The 24959-nt window shown below is 49.0% G+C and overlaps 1 protein-coding gene across 4 annotated transcripts in view; it reads left to right on the forward strand.

Moving 5' to 3' along the window:
- MXRA5 (matrix remodeling associated 5) overlaps positions 1–11754 on the forward strand; it is a 30882-nt gene extending 19128 nt beyond the window's left edge. For all 4 annotated transcript variants that reach the window (XM_061137135.1, XM_061137132.1, XM_061137133.1 and 1 more), the window contains exons 6-7: positions 1741–2641; positions 8690–11754. In XM_061137135.1, coding sequence (XP_060993118.1) covers positions 1741–2641; positions 8690–10595 — 2807 coding nt within the window. In that variant the 3' untranslated portion in view covers positions 10596–11754. The remainder of the gene's footprint in view (positions 1–1740; positions 2642–8689) is intronic.
- The last annotated feature ends 13205 nt before the right edge of the window (positions 11755–24959 follow it).

Below are 24959 nucleotides of genomic sequence, written 5' to 3' on the forward strand. Positions count from 1 at the left end.
TCTCACATCCATACATGACCACTGGAAAAACCATAGTCTTGACTAGATGGACATTTGTTGGCAAAGTAATGTCTCTGCTTTTTAATATCGTTTGTAGGTTTTTTTTTTTCATTGATGACCATTCTAACCGGTATGAGCTGATACCTCACTGTAGTTTTGATTTCCCTTTCTCTGATAATTAGTGATGCTGAGCGTCTTGTCGTGTGCCTCTTGGGGTGCATAGATGGTGGGAAGAAAGAGGAACAGGAGCCCCCCCAGCTATAGAGGCGGGGGTGTCAGGAAGCATGTGTGGGAGCTCAGCTCAGCCACATGGGACAGAGAATGACCCGCCCAACCTCGCTCTCGGGAGCCTGGCCGGGCCAAGGGGGACGGTGACTGCAAACCTGGAGCGTCCCTGCCGCCGACCTGGGCACCTGAGGAGGACCTGAGCGTCCGCTCGGGGAGGCAGGGGCTGAGCAAAGCAGAGCTGCCTCTCCAGTAACGTAAGTGAACAAAGAGGCCACCTTGGGAGACCCTGGGGCTCATGGTACCTTCCAGAACCCTCTCTGAAAACCATACCCGCTGCCCAGGCGGGAAGGTGGCATTTACCCTGATTCGGGGATTTCACGAAAGAGTCAGGAGGAATATCGGAGGTACTGGCGGGGTGGGTCTTTTGCTCTTTGCCGTGTGGACGTAAAGAGAAGTCGATCAATTAAAGGGCTTCACAGGTGACTCATTGGTAAACAACCCACCTGCCAATGCAGAAGACTCCAGTTCCCTGGGTCGGGAAGATCCCCTGGTGAAGGGCCTGGCAACCCAACTCCACTATTCTTGCCTGGAGAATCCCATGGACAGAGGAGCCTGGAGGGCTGCAGTCCATGGGGTTGCAAAGAGTCAGACAGGACTGAAGCGACTTAGCAGGCACGCAGGCGATCCTGGAGGTACTGGGGGTGGGTCTTTTTGCCTTTGCCGTTTGGTGTCACAGAGAGTTGGACACAACTTGGCACGCAGCGCTACGCCATCTCTTTCTTTCCCACTTAAAATGTGTGCATTGAGGAAACAGGATGTTTTTCCCTCTTATAATTCTCCACGGCCTGAGTGTATATTCATGACACCCTGTACGTACACTGCAATGTGAAGAATAGATCTCTAGTGGGAAGCTGTCAGTGAGCCCAGCTCGGGGGTCTGTGATGACTTAGCGGGCTGGGGCGGGGGGGCGGGACGGAGGTTCAAGAGCAAGGGGATGTATCTATACTTGACGCTGTCTCCATATTTCTTGCCTGGAGAATCCCCACGGACAGAGGAGCCTGGCGGGCTACAGTCCACGGGGTCACAGAGCGTTGAACACAACTGAAGTGATTTAGCACACACACACGCGCGCGCGCGCGCGCGAGAAGATTATTGCAAGTCCTGGGGGTTGGGCCTTTGGCTTTTTTGCAGTTTGGACATAAACAGGGGAAATGAGATTAAAGAGTTTCCCTGATGGTTCAGTGCCAATGCGGGAGACTCAGGTTCAATCCCTACATCGGGAAAATCCCCTGGAGGAGGGAATGGCAACCCACACCAGTATTCCCTCCTGGGAGAATCCGATGGACGGAGGAACCTGGCGGGTAACACTCCAGCGGGGTCGCAAAGGGTCGGGCAAGACTCGGCGACTGGGCGGCTGCAGGCAAGAGATGCATTAACTAATCGTCTTTATTCCATCCTTGTGGAAAGAGGCTGTGTGCATCGCAGCTGATGGCAGCTGTTTTTGAATTCCAGGCGCTCTGATGACCCCCAACACCAGACTGCAGCGGTTCGAGGTCCTGAAGAACGGCACCTTCGTCATCCGGAGCGTCCAGGTTCAGGACCGCGGGCAGTACATGTGCACCGCCAAAAACCTGCACGGGGCCGACCGCATGGTGGTCCTGCTGTCCGTCACGGTGCAGCAGCCCCAGATCCTGGCCTCCCACTACAAGGACGTCACCGTCTACCTGGGCGACACCATCGCCATGGAGTGTCTGGCCAAGGGGACCCCCGCGCCGCAGATCTCCTGGGTCTTCCCCGACGGGCGCGTGTGGCAGACCGTGTCCCCCGTAGAGGGCAGGGTCACGCTACACGAGAACCGGACGCTGAGCATCAAGGAGGCGTCGTTCCAAGACAGGGGCGTCTACAAGTGCGTGGCCAGCAACGCGGCGGGCGCCGATAGCCTGGCCATCCGCCTGCACGTGGCGGCGCTGCCCCCGGTCATCCACCAGGAGAAGGCGGAGAACATCTCGCTGCCGCCCGGCCTCAGCATTCACATCCACTGCACGGCCCGCGCCGCGCCCCTGCCCAGCGTGCGCTGGGTGCTCCGCGACGGCACCCAGATCCGCCCCTCGCAGTTCGTCCACGGCAACCTCTTCGTCTTCCCCAACGGGACCCTCTACATCCGCAACCTGGCGCCCCAGGACAGCGGGCGCTACGAGTGCGTGGCCGCCAATCTGGTGGGCTCGGCGCGCCGGACGGTGCAGCTCACGGTGCAGCGCGCGGCCGCCAACGCGCGCATCACGGGCACCTCGCCACAGAGGACCGACGTCCGCTACGGAGGGACCCTCCGCCTGGACTGCAGCGCCTCCGGGGACCCCTGGCCGCGCATCGTCTGGAGGCTGCCGTCCAAGCGGATGATCGACGCGCTTTTCAGGTACGTACGTATGGGGGCGCTCCGGGCTCGCCATCATTCCCCGGGCACCTCCGCGCGCTCCCGGGGACACCTACTAGCGCCGCCTCCGCGGGCACCTACCTATGCCTCCCTTTGGAGTTTTCTTCTCGGGGTACCTCCCTCCGTCTCCCCTTGGAATTTTGTCGCTCAGTCGTGTCCTACTCTGGGACCCCATAGACTGCAGCATGCCAGGCCTCCCTGTCCATCACCAGCTCCCGGAGTTTACTCAAACTCATGTCCATCGAGTCGGTGATGCCATCCAACCATCTCATCCTCTGTCGCCCCCTTCTCCTCCCGCCTTCAGTCATTCCCAGCATCAGGGTCTTTTCCAATGATTGGGATTTGGGGGTGGACACCTGTTTGTGGGGTCGGACAGAAAAGGGAACGACTCCTTGTCTGGAATGAATGGGCTTCCCTGGTAGCTCAGTTGGTGAAAAAGCTGCCTCCAATGCAGGAGAGACTCTGATTCCATTCCTGGGTTTGGGACGATCCCCTGGAGAAGGGATAGGCTACCCACTCCAGTATTCTTGGGCTTCCCTGGTGGCTCAGAAGTAAGGAATCCGCCTGCAATGCGGGAGACCTGGGTTCGATCCCTGGGTTGGGAAGATCCCCTGGAGAAGGGCATGGCAACCCACTCCAGTGTTCTTGTCTGGGAAATCCCATGGACAGAGGAGCCTGGCGGGATTCAGTCCATGGGGTGGCCAAAGATTCAGACACGACTTAAGGACTAAACAGAAACAACAAAAGGATAGATAAAAACAGTTTGCCTTCTCTTTCTATAATCGAATCTCAACAAAACACGTAGGAGCCCCACACGTGATATTAAGGTGTATCCGCAACAGAAGGAAAGGAGGGAAAGCCAAATAACTGAAAGGCATGGTGATACACAAAGGTCACACATCTGGAGTCCTTTAAGTTCATTTTGGCTACAAGAAGAAGCACCTTGCCTTGTTGCCCTGTGTCCGAGTCCCAGGCGTATGAATCTAGAGCAGTGGGTCTCAACCAAGGGGGATTTTGTCCCCAGGGGACTTTGGGCAATTTGGGGAGCCGTTTTTGGTTGATGTGACTTCAGAAATGGGGAAGCGGGGCTCCCGGCATGTGGTGGGTGGAGACCAGGGGTGCCACTCCACACCCCACGGCGTGGAGAATGTGTGCTCAGGATGACCCACGTCAGAGAGTCGTCCAGTCCCAGGTGTCTGTAGTACTGAGGCTGAGAAACCCTGAACTAGCGTGAGAGACTGTCTAATTATCTATCCATACATACATACACACATACATACATCTATCCATCCATCCACACATACATACATCTATCCATCCATCCATATGTCTATCTACCCATCCATCCTTCCATATATATGTCTGTCTATCCATCCATCATCCATCCATTTACCCATCCATCCTTCCATACATCTATCCGTCTACCCACCCATCCATCCATCCACCCACCCATCCATCCATCCATCCACCCACCCATCCATCCATCCATCCATCTACCCATCCATTCATCCATCCATGTCTATCTACCCATCCATCCACCCATCTCTCTATCCATCCATCCATCTCTCAATCTATCTCTAGCTGTGGTTCCAAACCAGGAATGACTTGGCCCTCGGGGGACATGTGACAATATCCAGAGACATTTCTGCTTGTCACACCTTGGCGGGGGCTGCTCCTAGACCTGATGGGTGGAGATCAGGGATGCTCCTCCACACCCCACAGTGCAGAGGATGCCCCACATAAGAGAGTCGTCCAGCCCCCAGGTGTCAGTAGGGTTGAGGCTGTCAAATGCTGACATAGCCTAAGTGACTGTCTAATTATCTATCCATCCATCCATCCATCCATCCATGCATGCATGCATCCATCCATCCATATGTCTCTCTACCCATCCATCTATCCATACATGCATGCATCCATTTATCCATCCATCCATCTATCCACCCATCCCTCCATCCATCCATCCATCCATCTATCTATCCATCCATCCATACATGCATGCATCTATCTATTCATCCATCCATCCAGTCTATCTATCCACCCATCCATCCATCTACCCATCCATTCATCCATCCATATGTCTATCTACCCATCCATCCATCCACCCATCCATCCATCCGTCTACCTATCCACCCATCCATCTATCCATCCATCCATCTACCCATCCATCCATCCATCCATCCATCCATCCATCTATCCATCCATCCATCCATTCATGCATCTATCTATTCATCCATCCATCCAGTCTATCCATCCATCCACCCCCCCATCCATCCATCTATCCATGCATCCCTCCATCCATCCATCCATACATGCCTGCATCTATATCTATTCATTCATCCATCCATCCATCCATGCATCTATCTATCCATCTATCCCTCCATCCATCCATCCATCCACCCATATGTCTATCTACCCATCCATCCATCCATTCATGCATCTATCTATTCATCCATCCATCCAGTATATCCATCCATCCACCCCCCCATCCATCCATCTATCCATGCATCCCTCCATCCATCCATCCATCTAACCATCCATCCATACATGCCTGCATCTATATCTATTCATTCATTCATCCATCCATCTATCCATCCATTCATCCATCCATCCATCCATCTATCCATCCATCCATCCATCCATCTATCCCTCCATCCATCCATCCATCCATCCACCCATATGTCTATCTACCCATCCATCCATCCATCCCTCCCTCCATCCATCCATCCTGCATGCATGCATCTATCTATTCATCCATCCATTCAGTCTATCTATCCATCCATCCATCCATGCATACATGCTACTGTTTAATCAGTACAGACCAGGAGAGCTGCCCCAAACCCTGCCATGCACAGGAGACGCCACCATGGACAGTCATCCAGCCCCTTACATTAGGTGCTGAAGCTGCAAAACCCTGGGTGCGTTCCCCCAAAGCCACTGTCTCTTTATTCAGTGTTTCCAGCTGCAGAGGAAAGAGACAGTGGTTGGCAGCAGGGAGGCAAAGCCACACCCATGACGCCGTGTTGAAACCCCACCCCCTCCCCGGCTCTTCAGCCTCCAGGGCCGGGCGGTTTGGTGTGGGTTCCTCCCCGGGGACAGGACCAAAAAAAAAAAAGCAGCACCCAAGATTCTGTGCGGACACCCAGTTTCCTTCCAATGCAGGAAAAGGTTGCTGTCACATTCTCCCAGCCTGTCTATTTTAACTTCAGGCGGCTGGGTGGTACCTCATGAACTTTTGCACAGTCCATCCGGAATACCACGTACCCAGTTTTCCCCAGAATATCTTCCAGCTGGGCCGGTGTCCTGCCACGTGGAGGCCTGTTTTCCACTGACGTTGGCAAGGCTAAGGGAAGTGTTGAACGGACGCTGAAATGAAGGATGGTCATTCCAGCGTCGACGGGGGCCGTCCAGAGCTCCTCGCTGTAAATCATAAACGACGGTCTCTGTAGCTTCATTATTCCTAGCTTCTGACTAATTACATTCTCAGGAAAAAAAAAAAAGTGTCATTAAACGGCCCATGGGAGTTTTATAAAGGAGCGGGCTCTCTGCCCCGCCTACACACTGGGATTGTTTAAAAAACAGAGGTATTGGACTTTGGTGTCTTGAAGCCAAGTCTCCTGTGCGGTGGAGCCAGGCACCTTTTTCAGGCTTGCTCTGTGGATTCTGATGGTGACCAAGACTAAGATTCGTTGCCATAGGCATTTCTAAATGTTTTTCAGACGTATGCTACTGTATACATTTCTGCAGTCTGACTCCAAGACACATTAAAGCATCTTTGTCTTCTCCACTGCTATCCAGTGACCGACTGATTCACATAGACTTGACTGTCTTTCTCGTGGCCAACAAGACAGTTTATTTGGCCCTTGTCAATAGGTGCTTATAGCTCAGTCGGTGAAGAATCTGCCTGTAGTGCAGGAGACCCGGGTTCGATCCCTGGGTCGGAGAGACTTGCTGAAGAGGTAAATGGCACCCCACTCCAGTACTCTTGCCTGGAGAATCCCATGGACAGAGGAGCCTGGCGGGCTACCGTCCATGGGGTCGTAAAAGAGTCGGACACAAGTTAACGACTAAACCACCACAATCGGTGCTTTGATGAACAATGATCAGGTGGCCCAGTGGTTAAGAATCTGCCTGCCAATGCAGGAGATGAGGGTTCGATCCCTGGGTCGGGAGGACCCCCTGGAGAAGGAGATGGCAACCCACTCCAGTATACTTGCCACGGGAAATCCCACGGAGAGAGGAGCCTGGCGGGCTACAATCCATGGTGTCTCTAAGGGGTCAGCCATGACTTAACAACAACAGCAATCAGGTTTTAAGGTATTCCATCATAGGCATTTTTTTTTAAATGAACCATTCCATACATGCTATGAGAATGATGCAGTGTGCAGGAAATATTTAGGGATGAATGTTCAAGTTCCCCCTACGGAGGCCAGAATGATCATTTATAAGTAACTGAGATGTTGGACACTTTTAAAGTAGGAAGTTCCCAAATGTCTTAACCCGTTATTCAAAGCATTAGCTCTGCACTGCTGGAGGAGATGCCAATACCTATTTATAAAAATGTCCCGTACGTAGGGTAGCTATTTCTGTCTTTCTTTCCGTGTTGCCCCTTTATGCTGAAAAACTTTTTTTCTTACATATTAACTCAGCAGCGTGTGAATGTAGGTCTACTGCATGGAGAAATGGCATGTAGCATAGGCGCAAACTGGTGAGGCTCTGTAAGCTTTAGTGGAGCAGGAATTGGCAACCCACTCCGGTATTCTTGCCTGGAGAATCCCATGGACAGAGGAGCCTGGCGGGCTACAGTCTATGGGGGTTGCAAATAGTCAGACACGACTGAACCACTGAGCACATTGACACTGACACATTCCAGAGAAGAAACTTGTAGACCAACAGCATCAAGTTCTGAAGCATGCCACCTTAGCATCGAAACCATTCCGATCACCACACCTCCGTGATCCATGGCGTCGCCACTTTGCTTCCCGTTTGATTCACAGTTCAGTCCAGCCGCATGAGAACTGTCAAGGGTAGAAATCGTCCGTAAAGTGCTTTTTTTTTTAGGAAAAATTTCACCTCATCCTAAGGTTAATGCATATTCATTCTGTCCGTGACTGTAGCATTTGATCTGATTTTATCATTACCCTAAGCACCGCACTGGCCAGCATGCAAATATTTGATCCACACACACACACACACACACACACACACACCCCTCCCCCCCACACACGCACACTAACGGGGTTGATGTTGTAGGCTGCATTTCACATCTTTGAATCCGTGGCCAGGCCAGCCAGAGGGCAGGCTCCACCGGGAAGTTCTTATTCATGGTAAATAAATTGCTTCTGTGTTTGGGTTAGTGTCCCCTTTCGGCTGCAAAAACCATCTGACGTTTTGAGTGGCAGTCTTAGGTACTGGTGGAGTTTCCCTGGTGACTCAGCAGTAGAGAATCCGCCTTCCAACGCAGGAGAGTCCAGTTCGATCCCTGGTTAGGGAAGATCCCCTGGAGAAAGGGCACGGCAACCCACTCCAGTATTCTTGCCTGGAGAATCCCATGGAGTAGGTGACTCAGTGGTACAAAAATCTGCCTCTGATTGCCTGCGATGCAGGAGATGTGGGTTCGATCCCTGGGTGGGGAAGATCCCCTGGAGAAAGGGCACGGCAACCCACTCCAGTATTCTTGCCTGGAGAATCCCATGGAGTAGGTGACTCAGTGGTACAAAAATCTGCCTCTGATTGCCTGCGATGCAGGAGATGTGGGTTCGATCCCTGGGTGGGGAAGATCCCCTGGAGGAGGGGCATGGCAACCCACTCTGGTATTCTGGCCCGGAGAATCTCCTGGACAGAGGAGCCTGGCGGGCTACATTCTGTGGGGTGGCAAAGAGTTGAACACGCCTTAGTGACTATAAACAACAGCCTGACCACCCAGTAGTCCCTCAGAACCCCAAGTCTCTGTCTTGCTTCGGTGATCTCGAGCCAGGCCAAGAGAGCGTTTGGGAGACTGACATTCTTCCTCCTTTTCTTCTTCCCCGCCAGCTTCGACACCAGGATCAAGGCGTTCGCCAACGGGACGCTGGTGGTGAAGTCGGTCACCGACAAAGACGCGGGGGATTACCTGTGCGTCGCCCGGAACAAGGTGGGCGACGACTTCGTGGCGCTCAAGGTGAACGTGGTCATGAAAGCCGCCAAGATCCAGCACAAGGAAGCCAACGACCACCGGGTCCTCTACGGGGGCGACCTCAAGGTGGACTGCCTGGCCACGGGGCTCCCCAGCCCCGAGATCTCCTGGAGCCTCCCGGACGGGAGCCTGGTCAACTCCTTCATGCAGGCGGACGACAGCGGCGGGCGGGCCAAGCGCTACGTGGTGTTCCACAACGGGACGCTCTACTTCAACGAGGTGGGCCCGCGGGAGGAAGGGGACTACACGTGCTTCGCCGAAAACCAGGTCGGCAAGGACGAGATGCGGGTGCGCGTCAAGGTGGTGAGCGAGCCGGCCGCCATCCGCAACAAGACCTACTCGGTGATCCAGGTGCCCTACGGGGACGTGGTCACCGTGGCCTGCGAGGCCCAAGGCGAGCCCGCGCCCAGGGTCACCTGGCTGTCTCCCAGCCACCGGCTCATCCCCGCCTCGTCCGACAAGTACCAGGTCCACCAGGACGGCACGCTCCTCATCCAGAAGGCCCAGCGCTCCGACAGCGGCAACTACACGTGCGTGGTCAGGAACAGCGGCGGCGAGGACCGGAAGACCGTCTGGATCCACGTCCACGTGCAGCCGCCCACCATCAATGGCTACCCCGAGGCCATCACCACGGTGCGGGAGGTGGCCCCCGGCGGGAGCCGCAAGCTCATCGACTGCCGGGCGGAAGGCGTGCCAGCGCCACGGGTGCTCTGGGCCTTCCCCGAGGGCGTGGTCCTGCCGGCCCCCTACTACGGAAACCGCATCACCATCCACCGCAACGGGACGCTGGACATCAAGAGCCTGCGCATGAGCGATTCGATGCAGCTGGCGTGCATCGGGCGCAATGAGGGCGGGGAGGCCCGCCTGGTGGTCCAGCTCACGGTCCTGCAGCCCCTGGAGAAGCCCGTCTTCCACGACCCGGTCAGCGAGAAGATCACGGCCATGGCCGGCCACACCATCAGTCTCAACTGCTCGGCCGCGGGCACCCCGACGCCCGCGCTGCTGTGGGTCCTCCCCAACGGGACGGAGCTCCGGAGCGGCCAGCGGCTGCACAGATTCTTCCACAAGGGGGACGGCCGGCTGCACGTCAGCGGCCTCTCGTCCGAGGACGCCGGCGCCTACCGCTGCGTGGCCAGCAACTCGGCGGGCCACACGGAGAGGCTCGTGTCCCTGAAGGTGGGGCTGCGGCCCGAGACGAGCAAGCGCTACCACAACCTGGTCAGCATCGTCAACGGGGAGACCCTGCGGCTGCCCTGCGTCCCGGGCGCCCGGGGGACGCGCCCGTCCTGGACGCTGCCCAGCGGCCTGGTGCTGGACGGCCCCCAGGTGCGGGGGCGCTTCGCCCTCTGGGAGAACGGCACCCTGACCGTGCGGGACGCCTCGGTCTTCGACCGGGGCACCTACGTCTGCAACGCGGAGGGCGAGCACGGCCCTGCCGCCGTGAGCGTCCCGGTGATCGTCATCGCCTATCCCCCGCGGATCACCAGCGAGCCCACGCCGGTCATCTACGCCCGCCCCGGCAGCACCGTGAAGATGAACTGCATGGCCATGGGCATCCCCAAAGCCGAGATAAGCTGGGAGCTGCCCGACAAGTCGCATCTCACCGCGGGGACTCAGCCCCGTCTCTACGGCAACAGATTCCTGCACCCGCAGGGGTCCCTAACCGTCCAGCAGGCCAGCCAGAGAGACGCGGGCTTCTACAAATGCACTGCAAAAAACCTCCTGGGCAGCGACTCTAAGACCACCTACGTCCACATCTACTGAAACGCCAAATCGGACGGCGGGGTCTCCACGGCTGTCGCCTGAAAGCGAAAGTGTTCGCGGCTCAGTCGTGTGGGATGCTCTGCGACTCCCCGCTCCTCCCCGGACTGTGGCCCGCCAGGCTCCTCCGTCCGTGGGATTCTCCAGGTCAGAATACTGGAGTGTGTTGCGATCGCTTAGGAAGTTAAAATGAAGCTTGATGACGAGAGGAAACCACCGCATGCGCTGTAAAGGGGGTGTCTGCCACGACGGGGGGACGGGGGGACTTTGTGACAAGTTTACAGAATGCCAAACGCCCTGGTCTTGCTTTCCACGGGACTTGGGTGCGGATCTCAATTTTCTGAGTCGCGGGCACCACCCCTGCCGCTTGAACCAGCGTCTGTAGGATCCCCGAGGAGCACCCACTGCAAATAAATCATAGAGATTCACCACGCCTCTGCTACCCGGCTGCAAAATGCGTTCCCCTAGTTAACCTGCTGCAGTTTCAACACGATAGAACCTTCTAGAACGAGTATCCATCTTTCCGTTATTTCAGCATTCCACTTTGCCCAACAAGGCCTGAGAACCACAAAGATTTAATTTTTTTTTTTTTTTTTTAACCCACCTACATGTGTCATACAATACATCTCGTTTTATAAGAATGCTTTGTTCCTGGAACTCACTTTTTATATAGTGTTTTTTATATATATATATATATTTTTTTTTTTTTTTTCTTTCTAATCAGACGATGAGAGTAGAAAGCAAAAGACGTACTTTCTGCCTCGTTAAAAATAATAAATTATTGGTCTTTACAAGACTTGGATACATTAGGGCAGGCATGGAAATGCAGTTGAAGCAAGTTTCCTCATCTTCCTTCAAATTCATGAACCACGAAGATATTACTGTTCCCACGGATCCTGTGGGTGGGGGAGGGAGTGACATATAGAATTTCCTTGTTTATAATAAAGTTTATCCCGTGAGAGTTGCAGGGAGATGAGAGGAGACGGAACAGAAAGCAAAGTTGTGACCCCAGAGAATAAACCCACTGTCTTCCGGACGAGCTCGGAAATCGCTTTCCTCCTGTCTGCCACTGAAAGTTGATCTGTTATTTCCATGACTGCTTTACTGTATTTTTAAGGCCCATATAATGTACATTGGATAATAAAATAATATTTTCCAAAGAGCCAAGCAGTCATGACAGTGGTATTTTTTCAAGGGCAAAAGCACATGAGTTACGTTTGAGTTTTAAATCAGATTGGTTGGTTTAACTTCCCTGGTGATCCAGTGGTTAAGACTTTGTAGATCCCACATGCCTCAGGGCCAAAAAACCTAAACCTAAAATGGAAGTAGAATTATAAGAAATTCAATAAAGACTTTAAAAATGGTGGGCCACATCCAAAAAAAAAAAAAAAAATCTTAATAAATCAGATTGGTTAAAAATTGCTTTTATCCACCACACTGGAATTACTCCTTTCTCTGCAACTCTTTTTATTACAAAGAAACGGAGTCCAAGTTGGTGGCCCTGGCGACCCCTTTGACAGGAAGAAAGGGTGGAAACAGTTCTGATCTGAACCAAGATAATTTGAGACTGAAAAAAAATGGTGTCGTGGCAATCCTTCAGCTAATTTTCTTTAGGAAAGAGGCATCTTGGGTGCACGTCCCATGCATGTTTTGGCTTTCCATACCGAGAAGCGGGTAAAAAGCAAGATTAAATATTTGGGAAGAAGGTGAGTTTTGACCATGCCACCAATTTGGAAAGAAGAGCAGTCATTGAAACTAAGCAGCTTGGCTTCCCACCGTTCTGGGAAGCATGGATGCTGTCTCGTGTATGAATTAGTTTATGGGCTTAAGGGTACCTCCACAGCCCTTAGGATGTGCTAGGCAACCAGGATGGGGTACCAGGGTCCCCAGATGTGTTGGAGACATGTCCTGCTTGAAACGTTCATGCTCCAGAGACCAACGCTTTTATCTCAGACAGGGTTTGTCAACATTAGCAGCAAGAACTTTGGGGGCTGGGTCATTTTCTGGAGTGGGGGCCGTGGTGTGCGTCCTGGGGTGCTTGGCAGCATCTGTAGGCTACACCCACGGAGCGTCAGGAGTGTCTTCCACTCCAGGTGTGTGGCAGTCAAGCCACGGCTCTAAATATTTTCAATGCCCCCCCATCACCCTTAGTTGAGAACCACCATGAGAGATCTTAAGTCGATACGATTTGATAGATCGACAATACATTGATAGCTAGATAGATGATACGTAGATGATAGATGAATGTGTAGCTGGATGGATGGATGGATAGATGGTTAATAGATATATGCATATATCAGTTCAGTTGCTCAGTTGTATCCACCTCTTTGTGACCCCATGGACTGCAGCACACCAGGCTTCCCTGTCCATCACCAACTCCCGGAGCTTGCTCAAACCCACGTCCACCGGGTCAATATATAGTATATGTATATGGTAGATGATACAAAATAGCTAGATGATAAAAGTTTATTGCTGAACTACAAAAGACGCCGGGATTCTTGGCCTCCGGAGGAGAAGAATTCAACCCGGGGACAGAGACGAGGCTTGACCGCTCAGAGCTTTTATGTAATAGAATTTTATTAAAGTATAAAAGAGATAGAGAAAGCTTCTGACATAGGCATCAGAAGGGGGCAGAAAGAGTGCCCCCTCACTAGTGTTAGCAATGGGGTTATATACTTTTTGATTAGTTGTTACAGTGAATCAAAAGAATGTCTGGAGGTTGTAAAGACCTTACTAGACCCACTCCCGTAATTTACATTTTAAGATAACAGGATTAGCCAGAAAGTTTTTTTTTTTTTTTTTTCCAGAAACTGTCCTCAAGCAGGACACATTATTGTTATATAATCCTAAGGAATGTAGAAGGGGAAAAAAAGTTTGTCCTTTCCTCCTCCTTGAGAATTCCAGACACCCCTCTCTCCTTGGGGACCCCCAGACTTCTTATCAACCTGCCTAGGAGTTGACTCTCTCAATGATATGATAGATCAGATAGATAAATAGGTATGTGGGTAGATGAATGGATAGATGCTTGACAGATACATGTATAGGCATGTATGTATAGATAGATATGATTGATTGATAGGTGGACAGTACATAGATACCTAGATGAAACATTGAGACATAGATGATATATAAGAGAGACGTGTGGATGGATGGATGGCTAGGTGGACAGATGATTGATAGACACATAAATGCATGCCTGCGTGCTAAGTCACTGCATTCATGTCCGACTCTTTGTGACCCTATGGTCTGCAGCCTTCCAGGTTCCTCTGTCCGTGGGGCTTCTCCAGGCAACAATACTGAAGTGGATTGCCGTGCCCTCCTCCCTGGGATCCTCCCCACCCAAGGACTGAACTCACAGATCCTGCGGCTCCTGCATTGCAGACGGGTTCTTTGCCAGCTGAGCCACCGGGGCGGGGGGGGGGGGGCACCGATACATAAATATATATTAGGTAATAGCTAGCTAACTAGACGATGATAAAGATGACAGAAAATAGGTAGATGTGATAGATACGATAGCTACATGATAGATGAGACAAATAGGTATGTGGATAGATGAATGTACAGAAAGATAGATGATAGATACATAACTATATAGTAGATGATACATATGATTCATAGGTAGACAATATATGATATATAGATATAGATGTGTGGATGGGTGCATGGATGCATTATGGAAATATAGCTATGTAGACAGATGATTGATACATATGTAGTAGATAGATAGATACCAGCTAGCTAACTAGCTACATGATAGATGGGTATCTATTATCAAGGATGGATGAATTTCTTGTTTTAAGCCACCCAGTTTGGTGTAATTGGTTATAGCATTCCTGAAAAACTCACCTCTTAAAAACTTTCTAGTAAAGACAGTCACAGTGAGATGTACTTGGATACTTCGAAACTGGATCAGCAGATAAAGAATTTGCCTGCAGTGCAGGAGATACAGGGGATGTGGGTTCGATCCCTGGGTCGGGATAGATCCCCTGGAGAAGGGCATGGCAACTCACTCCAGTGTTCTTGCCTGGAGAATCCCGTGGACAGAGAAGCCTGGTGGGAGCTACAGTCCACGGGGCCGCAAAGAGTCAGACAGGACTGAATTGACTTACACACGTGCACACGCATGCAAGTAGGCATTGCTATTTCCAGAATTCTTGCTGTTATCCCCCACCCCGGGTTTAAAACGGCCATGGTTTGCAAAGCGCTTTCAGGCACTGTATACCACTGAGACCTCCACACTGTCCTTGGAAAGGCCGATGCTCCACGCTCCCCAAGCAGGGGACGCCGGGTTCGATCCCTGGTCAGGGAACTAGGTTCTGCATGCTGCCACTGAGAGTTCAAGTGCCACAAGTCAAGATCCCGTGTGCCTCAGCTAAGACCCCGTTGCAGCCAGACACACAAATATTTTCAAAAGAACAGAACGAATAAGCTGTATTTTGATTTTTACAAAGTCATAAAAAGATTGGCAGCAGAGACGCACTGCTAGTGAGAAACCTCATTCAACTTTCCATTATGTAAAAAATAAACGCACACAGGCGGCTTTTGGAAGGGAAAAAAAAAAAAGCAAGGCTATTTTCTCCATTTGGAGAAGGGCATGGCAACCCACTCCAGTATTCTCGCCTGGAGCATCGCATGGACAGAGGAGCCTGGTGGGCTACAGTCCATGGGGTTGCAGAGAGTCAGACATGACTGAGTGACTAACACATTTTCTCCATTAGGGTCTGGCAACGTGATTTTAAAAATAATGATAAAACAAAACAAATCCAAGAGACTTCCTGTGTACCGTGAAGGTTCCCGCAGTCTCTCTCTCTCTTTTTTTTTTTGTCTTTGTGGTATATAAGCATCTGCAAAATATGCCAAGATAATTCAGTGATACTTTTCCTGGGTCTGGAGGAAGGCTGGGAGTTTATGGGCTTCCTCGAGATCTTTCTGTCAATGATTATAAAAATAGATTCCATGTAAAAACTTTTTTTTTTTTTTCTTTCTATTTTTCTTCCTGGACAATGGCAGGAGCCGGAGGTCTATTTTAAATTACTAGTTAAAAGAGGAGCTTTAAAGCACAATTTTCAGGGGACAGGATTACTGTCCACTGCTGTTTCATTTTCTTTTTGTTGATTCTGGAAAGTGAGACTCTTTGTCAAAGCCGGGATTTAAAACTAATAATTAAAAAAAAAAAAAAAGTAACCGCTGAGATTTTTCCTACAGAAAATACCGCACTGAGTCCATTTCAAAATGGGGGGAAAGTGATCTTTCTTGACGTCTTTCCAGCAGAAACCAGGAAAGTGCTCACAAGGCCACCCACCGTGAGGCCAGGTTTCTGGAGAATTAGCCAGAAACGAGAAATCCCACGGACAGAGGAGCCTGGTGGGCTACAGTCCGTGGGGTCGCAGAGACTCAGAAACGACTTGGCAAACTAAACAACAATAACAGTGAGACACAGATCTGATGGGGGGCTGGGGGAACTTTGGGGAGGAGAAGATCAAGTTTCTACTGTTTCCACACAGCAAGCTCATTCTGGACTGAGTTTTTCTAAAGCCTTAATTCTGTAGTATAAATAGCTATAAATAACAAATATAAGGAAAAATGAAACTAAAAACACAAAAGTTCACAATCATACTGTGTTGTGTGTTAGTTGCTCAGCCGTTAGTTGCTCATCTCTTTGCAACCCCACGGACTGTAGCCCGTCAGGCTCCTCTGTCCCTGGGATTCTCTAGGCAAGAATACTGGAGTGGGTTGCCATTTCCTCCTCCAGGGGAATCTTCCCCACCCAGGGATCGAACCCAGGTCTCTTGCACTGCAGGGAGATTCTTTACCGTTTGAGCTATGAGGGACCAAGGGGAAAAAAATACTTTGAACATACTCAGATTTTGGTAATAGTATGCAAAAAAAAAAATACACACACACATTGGAAAAGACCCTGATGCCGGGAAAGACTGAAGGCAGAAGGTGAAGAGGGTGACAGAGGATGAGATGGTTGGATGACATCACCGACTCAATGGAGATGAGTTTGAATAGGCTCCAGGAGATGGTGAAGGACAGGGAAGCCTGGCGTGCTGCAATCCATGGGGTCCCAAAGAGTCGGACACGACTGAATGACTGAGCAACAATTATATCATGCACACACACACATATATGTTCTGTTTATAAACGAAACTATATGATATTAGGGCTTCCCAGGTGGCACTGGGGTAAAGAACCCACCTGCCAATGCAAGAGACTTAAGAGACCCGGGTTCGATCCCTGGGTCAGGAAGATCCCTTGGAGAAGTGAATGGCAACCCACTCCGGTATTCTTGCCTGGAGAATCCCAAGGACAGCGGAGCCTGGCGGGCTGCAGTCCATCAGGTCCCAGAGAGTCGGACATGCCTGAAGCAATCGCTGAAGCCTGCTGAATCAGCAGGCACATGTAGTGGTCGGCGCATTTATTTCCCACATGAACAATATGACGTGCATTTCCCCCAGGTCGTCAGTCAGACTAAGACCCCCATTCAATGCATGTGTCATTTAGAGTTGAATCCTGTCTTGGTGGCCGTTCACGGTATTTTCCGTGTTTGGCCGTCTCTGTAAAGGCTCTCCCATAAATCTCTGAATCGCGAGATAGATCACTGCAACCCTGAAGGGTGTGAACATTTTTAAGATTCTTGCCAAGCATTCTGGAAGTGCCTTACAAAACCCTACAAGGCTTTCCAATTTCTGTTGCCACTGTACTGGCATAGAAAAATACTGTGTTTCCACACGTTCTGCCCAAGAACTGCTCCCATTTTAAGAACCCCTAATTTCATACTCAAAGATACCCACGTATTTTCTTTCATGCTTCTTCATTAACAGTCAAAATACATAACTTGTCCATTTCATGACGGAATTATTTATGGGTTTTTGAGCTGTTTACACTTTGCTGTCTGAGTAATGACAATAACTTATTTAACAGGGCATCCACATGTCCTAAATACCGCAAATACACAAGGCATTAATACTTGTTCTAAGCATCAGAAATACTTGTTATTTTTAGTCACCCTGTTTTCCAATTTTGTTTGCAGAACAGCAGTTTTTGAAACAACAGCATTTTTAAATTGTTTGTAGGTTGAGAAATAAGAAAATATCTCTCATTTTTTTCCTCTTGCATTCATTTTTTTCATTTTTTAAAAAATTCTTTTGCTGTGTTTAGAAAGTGCTTCATTCTGAGATTAAATATTCTCCTCCGAGCTTTTAAGGTATTTTTCACTTTCAAATATAAAAACTGAGAACATTTGTAACTCACTTAGCTCTAAGGCATGAGATGAAAAATCTTATTTTTTGACCAATTAAACCATTTTTTTTCTAACACCAGGTATTGATGTGTTATTTCTCCAGCGATCAGAAGTTTTGCTCACATTAAATATGCCTGCAAGTGTCTGTTCTCTGGCTTATCATATAGTGTTTTACACCATATTTTAATGACAATGCAAATCTCATATTTTAATATGGCCGTGCAAGTCTCTTAATATTTTCCATACTGCCATCTGCATTCTTGCCCAGTTTTGCTTGGAGATAAATTTCAAGGACAAAGATCTCATCATGCAGAGTCATCAGTGTTTCAATTGGAATATTTTGAAAACACAGATTAGTTTTGCAAAATTTATATATATATTTTTTGAGGTTGAATCTTCCCACAGAGGGATGTGAGTTGCTCCTCCCATATTTTTTAAAACATTTTTTAACTTTTTCAATCTTAAAGTTTCTTCCTTTATTAATTAAAAATTCATTATGAGAGAATCACTGAGGTACTTCCCCGCTGGCACAGTGGCTAAGGAGCCCCCTGGCTGGGGAACTGAGCTCCCACATGCCGTGGAGCAGCTAAGCCGGTGTTCCAAAACTAGACAGCGTGCTGCAAGGAGAGATAACTTACGCCCCAATGAAAGCCCGATGCAGTCAAAGAAATAAATATTAAAAAAAAAAAAAAAAGAATCACTGAGCTAATTCAACAAGTGAGCAGCTAAAAATTTAAGTAGAGTGATGTGTGGCTGTTACATGTCTTCGATGTGTTGGTATGCATAGAAGCAGATAGTAAGCATCTTTTCACATCTACCAGAATCGCTGTGACCTTTTCTTCGTGGACGTCTCGGACCCTTCTGCTACATCTTCTCCTGGAGGTCTTTTTTACATACATCGTTTTCAGCGTAGCTACTTCATCGATCAGATGGTCTGTGGAAAAAAATATAGCTTATTCTCTTCCTCAGTTGTTTGACTTCTTCTGTGTGTTTTATTTCTGTTCCACTCTACTGGTTGTCCCAGAGGGGCGCTAGTGGTAAAGAACCCGCCTGCCAATGCTGGAGACATAAGAGACGTGGGTTCAAGCCCTGGGTCGGGAAGATCCCCTGCAGGAGGAGATGGCAACCCCCTCCAGTATCCTTGCCTGGAGAATCCCATGGACAGAGGAGCCTGGTGGGCTACAGTCCGTGGGGTCGCAAAGAGTCGGGCACGGCTGAAGCTACTTAGGCACGCATGCACTGCTGGCTATACATGCCAAAGTCGTGGCTGACAACAAAAATCCTGATGGTTCATAGAAGGATAACGTGTCTGGAGGAGCTTTACCAACGTGGAGCTCAGAACTCTACTTCTGCTTCTCATTCTGGCCGACGCTCTGAAAAAACAAACAAGGACTTTTCTTACTCAAGAAAATTTGCCTCAGGCCCCACAGAGCAAATATTAAGAAGGATCTTTCTAGAAATACAAATGGCCGATAAGCACAGGAAAAGATGCTCGGCTTTGCTAATTATAAGAGAAACGCAAATCGAAATGACAATGAGAAAAAAAAACTACAGTGAGGTTATCACCCCACACCAGTCAGAATGGCTATCATTTTTGTTTAAAAAAAGAAAAGCTACATATAACAAATGCTGAAGAGGGTGTGGAGAGAAGGGACCCCTCTTATTGTGTTGGTGGGAATGTTAATTGGTTCAGGCACTAGGGAACACAGTATGAAAAGTGAAAGTGAAAAATACAAAAGTATTTTCATATGAAAATACGAAAGTCAGTCATATCTGACTCTTTGGGACCCCATGGACTGTGCTTAAATACTGGAGTGGGTAGGCTTTCCCTTCTCCAGGGGATCTTGCCAACCCAGGGATTGAACCCAGGTCTCCCGAATTGTAGGCAGATGCTTACCATCTGAGCCACCAAGGAAGCCCAGTGAAGGTTCTGCTAAAAAAAAAAAAAAAAAAATACAGAAAAAATAGAACAATTATGTGATTCAGCAATTCTACTCCTGGGCATATATCCAGATAAAACTCTTAATTCAAAAAGACACATGCACCCTAATATTCATCGCAACACTATTTGCAATAGCCCAGATGTGGAACAATTGTAAATGTCCAGCAACAGAAGAATGGAAAAGTGTGGTACACATATGCAATGGAATATTACTTAGCCATGAAAAAGGATAAAAGACTGTTTTCTGCAGCGACACGGATGGATCTAGAGATGGTCACATCGATCAAAGTAAGTCAGACAGAGAAATACAAATACCGTATGATATCACTTATATGTGGAATCTAAAATATGACACAAATAAAGTTGTCCATGAAACAGAAAGAGACTCACAGGACAGACGTGTGCTTGCCCAGGGGGTGGGAGTTGGAGGATGGATGGGTTGGGAGTCTGGAATTAGATGGGATCAGAGTCTATGGGGGAGATGTCTCTAAAGACCTGAGTTTCCAAGATTTCCCCAAGGGTGTGAAATCTCAGCCGTGACCGAGTCACCCACCCAGGACCCTCCACAGACCCCGTGAAGATATAAACAACTGTTTCCTAACTGGAATTCCCTACATCGAATGCAGAGAGACCACTTTTTCTTTAAACAGCTTGCCACAATAAACAGAAGCCGCTTCAGCAAGAACAGCCAAGCCTCAGAATTGAGTAATAAAGAGTCACTCGTATGAGAGAAGTCTGAGATGAAAGCAGCAGGCTGTATGATTTATAGTGGAATCCACACTAGAGCCTCTGAACCCACCAGTCTCATCAGTAACATTCTCTGGGTCGAAGCTTCCCGGGTTCTGCTTCTTCCTCCCATTCCTGGTGCCTTTTGGTTTCCAGATTATATTATTGTTTCTGTGTAGCAGAGAACTCCAATGGAAAAGAACTCTTAACCAGTTCCACATGGGTTTGAAAAGAAACAAAGTAATAAAAAGCAAAACTTGGAATAATTCATAGCCTCTCACTTCCCACCCAAACCCTGCATATGTGTGTGTGTGTTTAGGAACTTGGAAACTTTTCTTTTCCTCTCTGACTCTTAATGGCTTGGGTTTATAAGCGGTGCAAGGTAGCAATAGGTTTTGCTTTTACCCAGCATTGTTTATGTCAGCTTCATGCGACCGAAATGCTGTTTTTATTGTGCTTGCTGTTAAAATAGCCGCGGAGATGGCATGCCAGCGTGTTTATGAACTGAGTTACAAATGCTTAGCTGTTGCATTCCACCAGTAGTCCGCTTGGCATGGAGTTCTTAGAGAGAGATGAGAATTTCATGTCCTTACCTATACATAAGATTTCTTCATTTGCATCTTCTCATGCTTCGTGAAGATTTACTATTGGTGATCAATAAGTGTGTTGGCACGAATGAGTGAGATGTACCAGGGACCCCAGGGATGAAATAGACCACCGACTAAGTGTTCGTTAAGAGGAGTAGTTGAGTTTTCTTTTCCCCTTTTTTTAAGACTTTTTATTTTATACTGGAGTATAGCCAGTTAATAATGTTTTGATAGTTTCGAGTGGATAGTGAGGGGACTCAGGTACACATATACACGGATCCCTTCTCCCCCAAACTCCCCTGAAAGAATTTTTAAACTTTATTCTATTGAAGTATAGTTGATTTACACAGCTGTGTGCATTTCTGCCCTGCGGCAAAGCGACTCGGCTATACACATATAAATATCCTCTTTCATATCCTTTTCCAAGACGGTTTATCAGAATGCCGGACGGAGCTTCTTGCAGTATACAAGAGAATCTTTCTGTTTATCCATGCTGTGTACGTTCAGTTCAGTTCAGTTCAGTCGCTCAGTCACGTCCAACTCTTTGCGACCCTGTGGACTGCAGCACGCCAGGCCTCCCTGTCCATCACCAACTCCCGGAGCTTGCTCAAACTCATGTCCATCGAGTCAGTGATGCCATCCAACCCTCTCATCCTCTGTCGTCCCCTTCTCCTCCCGCCTTCAGTCTTTCCCAACATCAGAGTCTTTTCCAGTGAGTCAGTTCTTTGCATCAGGTGGCCAAAGGATTGGAGTTTCAGCTTCATCAAGTTTGCATCTGCTAGTGCCAAACCAAAAGTGGGGATCAAATTGGATGAGAAAGAATTCTTAGAAGAAGGGTCAGTCCCAGAGGGTTGTGATTCGGTCAAGCAGAGACGGGGCTTCCCAGGTGCCTCAGTGGTAAAGAATCCGCCTGCCAACGCAGGAGACGCAAGAGACGCAGGGTCAATCCCCTGGGGGTAGGAAGATACCTTGGAGTAAGAAATGGCAACCCACTCCAGTGTTCTTGCCTGAAAAATTCGATCCCTGGCATAGGAAGATCCCTTGGAGAAGGAAATGGCAGCCTACCCCAGTGCTCTTGCCTGGAGAATCCCCATGGACAGAGGACCTTGGTGGTCTATAGTCCGTGGTGTTGCAAAGAGTTGGAGACGCCTGAGCGACTAAACGCCAAGAGGTGCAGACAGTGGGCAAACATCCCTGCCAGAACATTATCTTAAGGAAGATACAGGATGTGGGTCCTGGGTCTTTGAGAAACAGCGAATGGTTGGATTTAGCTTAGAGCTGAGCCTCACGGAGTGTGGGGTGGAAAAGAACTCTGACAGAGCCCTTCTGTTGTGTCCTGGCAAATTGCCCCAATAGAAAGAAATGCATAGTCAGTATAGAATAGCCGTGGGCTTTTCTGTTCACTTTAAACTTCATGTCATCAATTATTTGCCCACCAAGGACCTTCAAGGAAACTAATTGGGTGGGGAGGGACGTCCCTGGCAGTCCAGTGGTTAAGACTTCGCCTTCCAATGCAGGGGGTGTGACTTCAGTCCCTGGTCAGAGGGCTAAGATCACACCTGCCTTGTGGCCAAAAACCCAAAACAGGAAACAGAAACGGTACTGTAACAAATTCAATAAAGGCTTTAAAAATGGTTCACATCAAAAAACAAATCACCTAAAAAAAAGAAAGAAAATTAATGTGAATATGGTAAATTGGATTGATTCCCATTGGGAAAAATTAATGGAGTTCACGGGTTCGATCCTTGGGTCAGGAAGATCCCCTGGAGAAGGGAATGGCAACCCACTCCAGCATTCTTGCCTGGAGAATCCCATGGACAGAGGAGCCTGGCGGGCTACAGTCCTTGGGGTCGCAAAGATACACAACTGAATCGACGTAGCCTGTACCCACAGGCACGTCCTTTAGTAAGAAGGAGGAAGCTGAAAGATGCCGTTATTTCTTTTCCAGATGTTGAATTGAAAGCATCAGGCCGATTTCATTAGAAATGAACTAGATTCTATTCACTATCACCAGATTCAGAAATAATTGCATTAAAAAAATGTATCTCTTCTGTTATTTCAAAGTTTGACTTTTATGACTATTAGATACTTATCGGTGTGATCTGAAAGATCCGCTGGGGAAGGGATAGGCTACTAACTCCGGCATTCTTGGGCTTGCCTGGTGGCTCAGCTGGTAAAGAATCCACCTGCAATGTGGGAGACCTGGGTTCGATCCCTGGGTTGGGAGGATTCCCTGGAGAAGGAAAAGGCTACGCACTCCAGTATTCTGACCTGGAGAATTCCATGGACAGCATCGTCCATGGGGTTGCAAAGAGTCAGACATGACTGAGCGACTTTCACTTGAGCTAAACACGCCAAAAGAATGGGTATACGACAAGGCCCTGGTATAGAGCACAGGGAACTATATGTAATATCCTATGATAAATCATCATCGGAAAGAATACGTATATATGAACTGAATCTCTTTGCCATATAGTAGAAATGAACAGTGTTCCATTTCTACTGTAAAGTAAGCCTGGCGTGCTGCAGCCCATGGGGTCGCAAAGAGTCAGACATGACTGAGCGCCTGAACTGAATGTAAAAACATGCCAGGCACATTCACAGACAGAAAGTCAAGCAGTGGTCGCCAGGGGCTGAGGGTGGAGAGGAATGACGACGGATTGTTCAGCGGGTACCAAGCTTCAGCTCGAGAAGATGAAAAGGTTCTTGAGATGGATGACGGTGATGATTTTGCCATGCGAACATATTAAATGTTGCTGAACTGTGTGCTTTAAAACAAAAAGTGCTTGAAAGGGTAAATTGTATGTTGCATTTTACCACAGTAAAAATGTTTTCAAGGCCTTCCCTGGAGGTCTGGTGGTTAAGACTCTGCAGTTCAAATGCAGGGGGTCGGGCTGAGGGTCAGATCCCTGCTTGGAGAACAGGATCTGATATGCTTGGTAGTGCAGCCAAACAAACAAACAAAAAAAACCCACTTTCAGTTATAAAACGGATACATGTGTGCACGCTCTGTCGCTCAGTCGTGTCTGACTCTTTGAGACCCGGTGGTCTATAGCTCTCCAGCCTCCTCTGTCCATGGGATTCTCCAGGCAAGAACACTGGAGTGGGTTGCCATTGCCTCCTCCAGGGGAACTTCCCCACCCAGGGATCGAACCCACACCTCCGGCCTTGGCAAGTGGATTCTTTTACCACTGAGCTATCAGGGACGCTAAAACTGACACGTGCCCTTGATTTAAAAAAAAAAAAAGAAAGAAAGAAAGAAAGAAAGAAAAATACATACACTGGGGGAAAAATATTTCCAAAATTTTGAGGGCAAAAATCAAACCATAGCTGGCTCCGTGAGAATTTCCAGCATTCACCAGTACATGCTATGCTATTTTATGCTCAGTTGTTTTGATCGTGTCCGACTCTGTGCGACCCCATGGACTGTAGCCCTCCAGGCTCCTCTGTCCATGGGATTCTCCAGGCGAGAATACTGGAGTGGGTTGCCATGCCCTCCTCCAGTTCGGCCGATGCATACAAAGACATAAAACGGAGATTCTTATTTTGATCTCAAGATGCTTCATCACAACCCCAGATATGTGCTGCTTGTAGACTGGGGAAAGGTTTATTAGCCTCCTATAAAATCTCTCACTTGGCCCGAGTGGAGGCCATAAAGACCCCCACCCAGAAAAACTGTCCCTTGCTACAAAAGCCGGGAACGTCCAGAAGCTAAGTCCTGGCTGGCCTGCAAAGCTGCGTGTCTGGACGTGGGGGACCCCGAGGGACTGCTCGCAGAGGTGGCTGCCCGGGAGGACCTTGGCTCTCCACCAAGGACGGCCAGAGACAGAGCCCACCGCATCCCTCCCGGGAGTCAGCAAGAAAGA

Source organism: Dama dama, chromosome X, assembly GCF_033118175.1.
Source record: "Dama dama isolate Ldn47 chromosome X, ASM3311817v1, whole genome shotgun sequence".
Classification (NCBI taxonomy): Eukaryota; Metazoa; Chordata; class Mammalia; order Artiodactyla; family Cervidae; genus Dama; species Dama dama.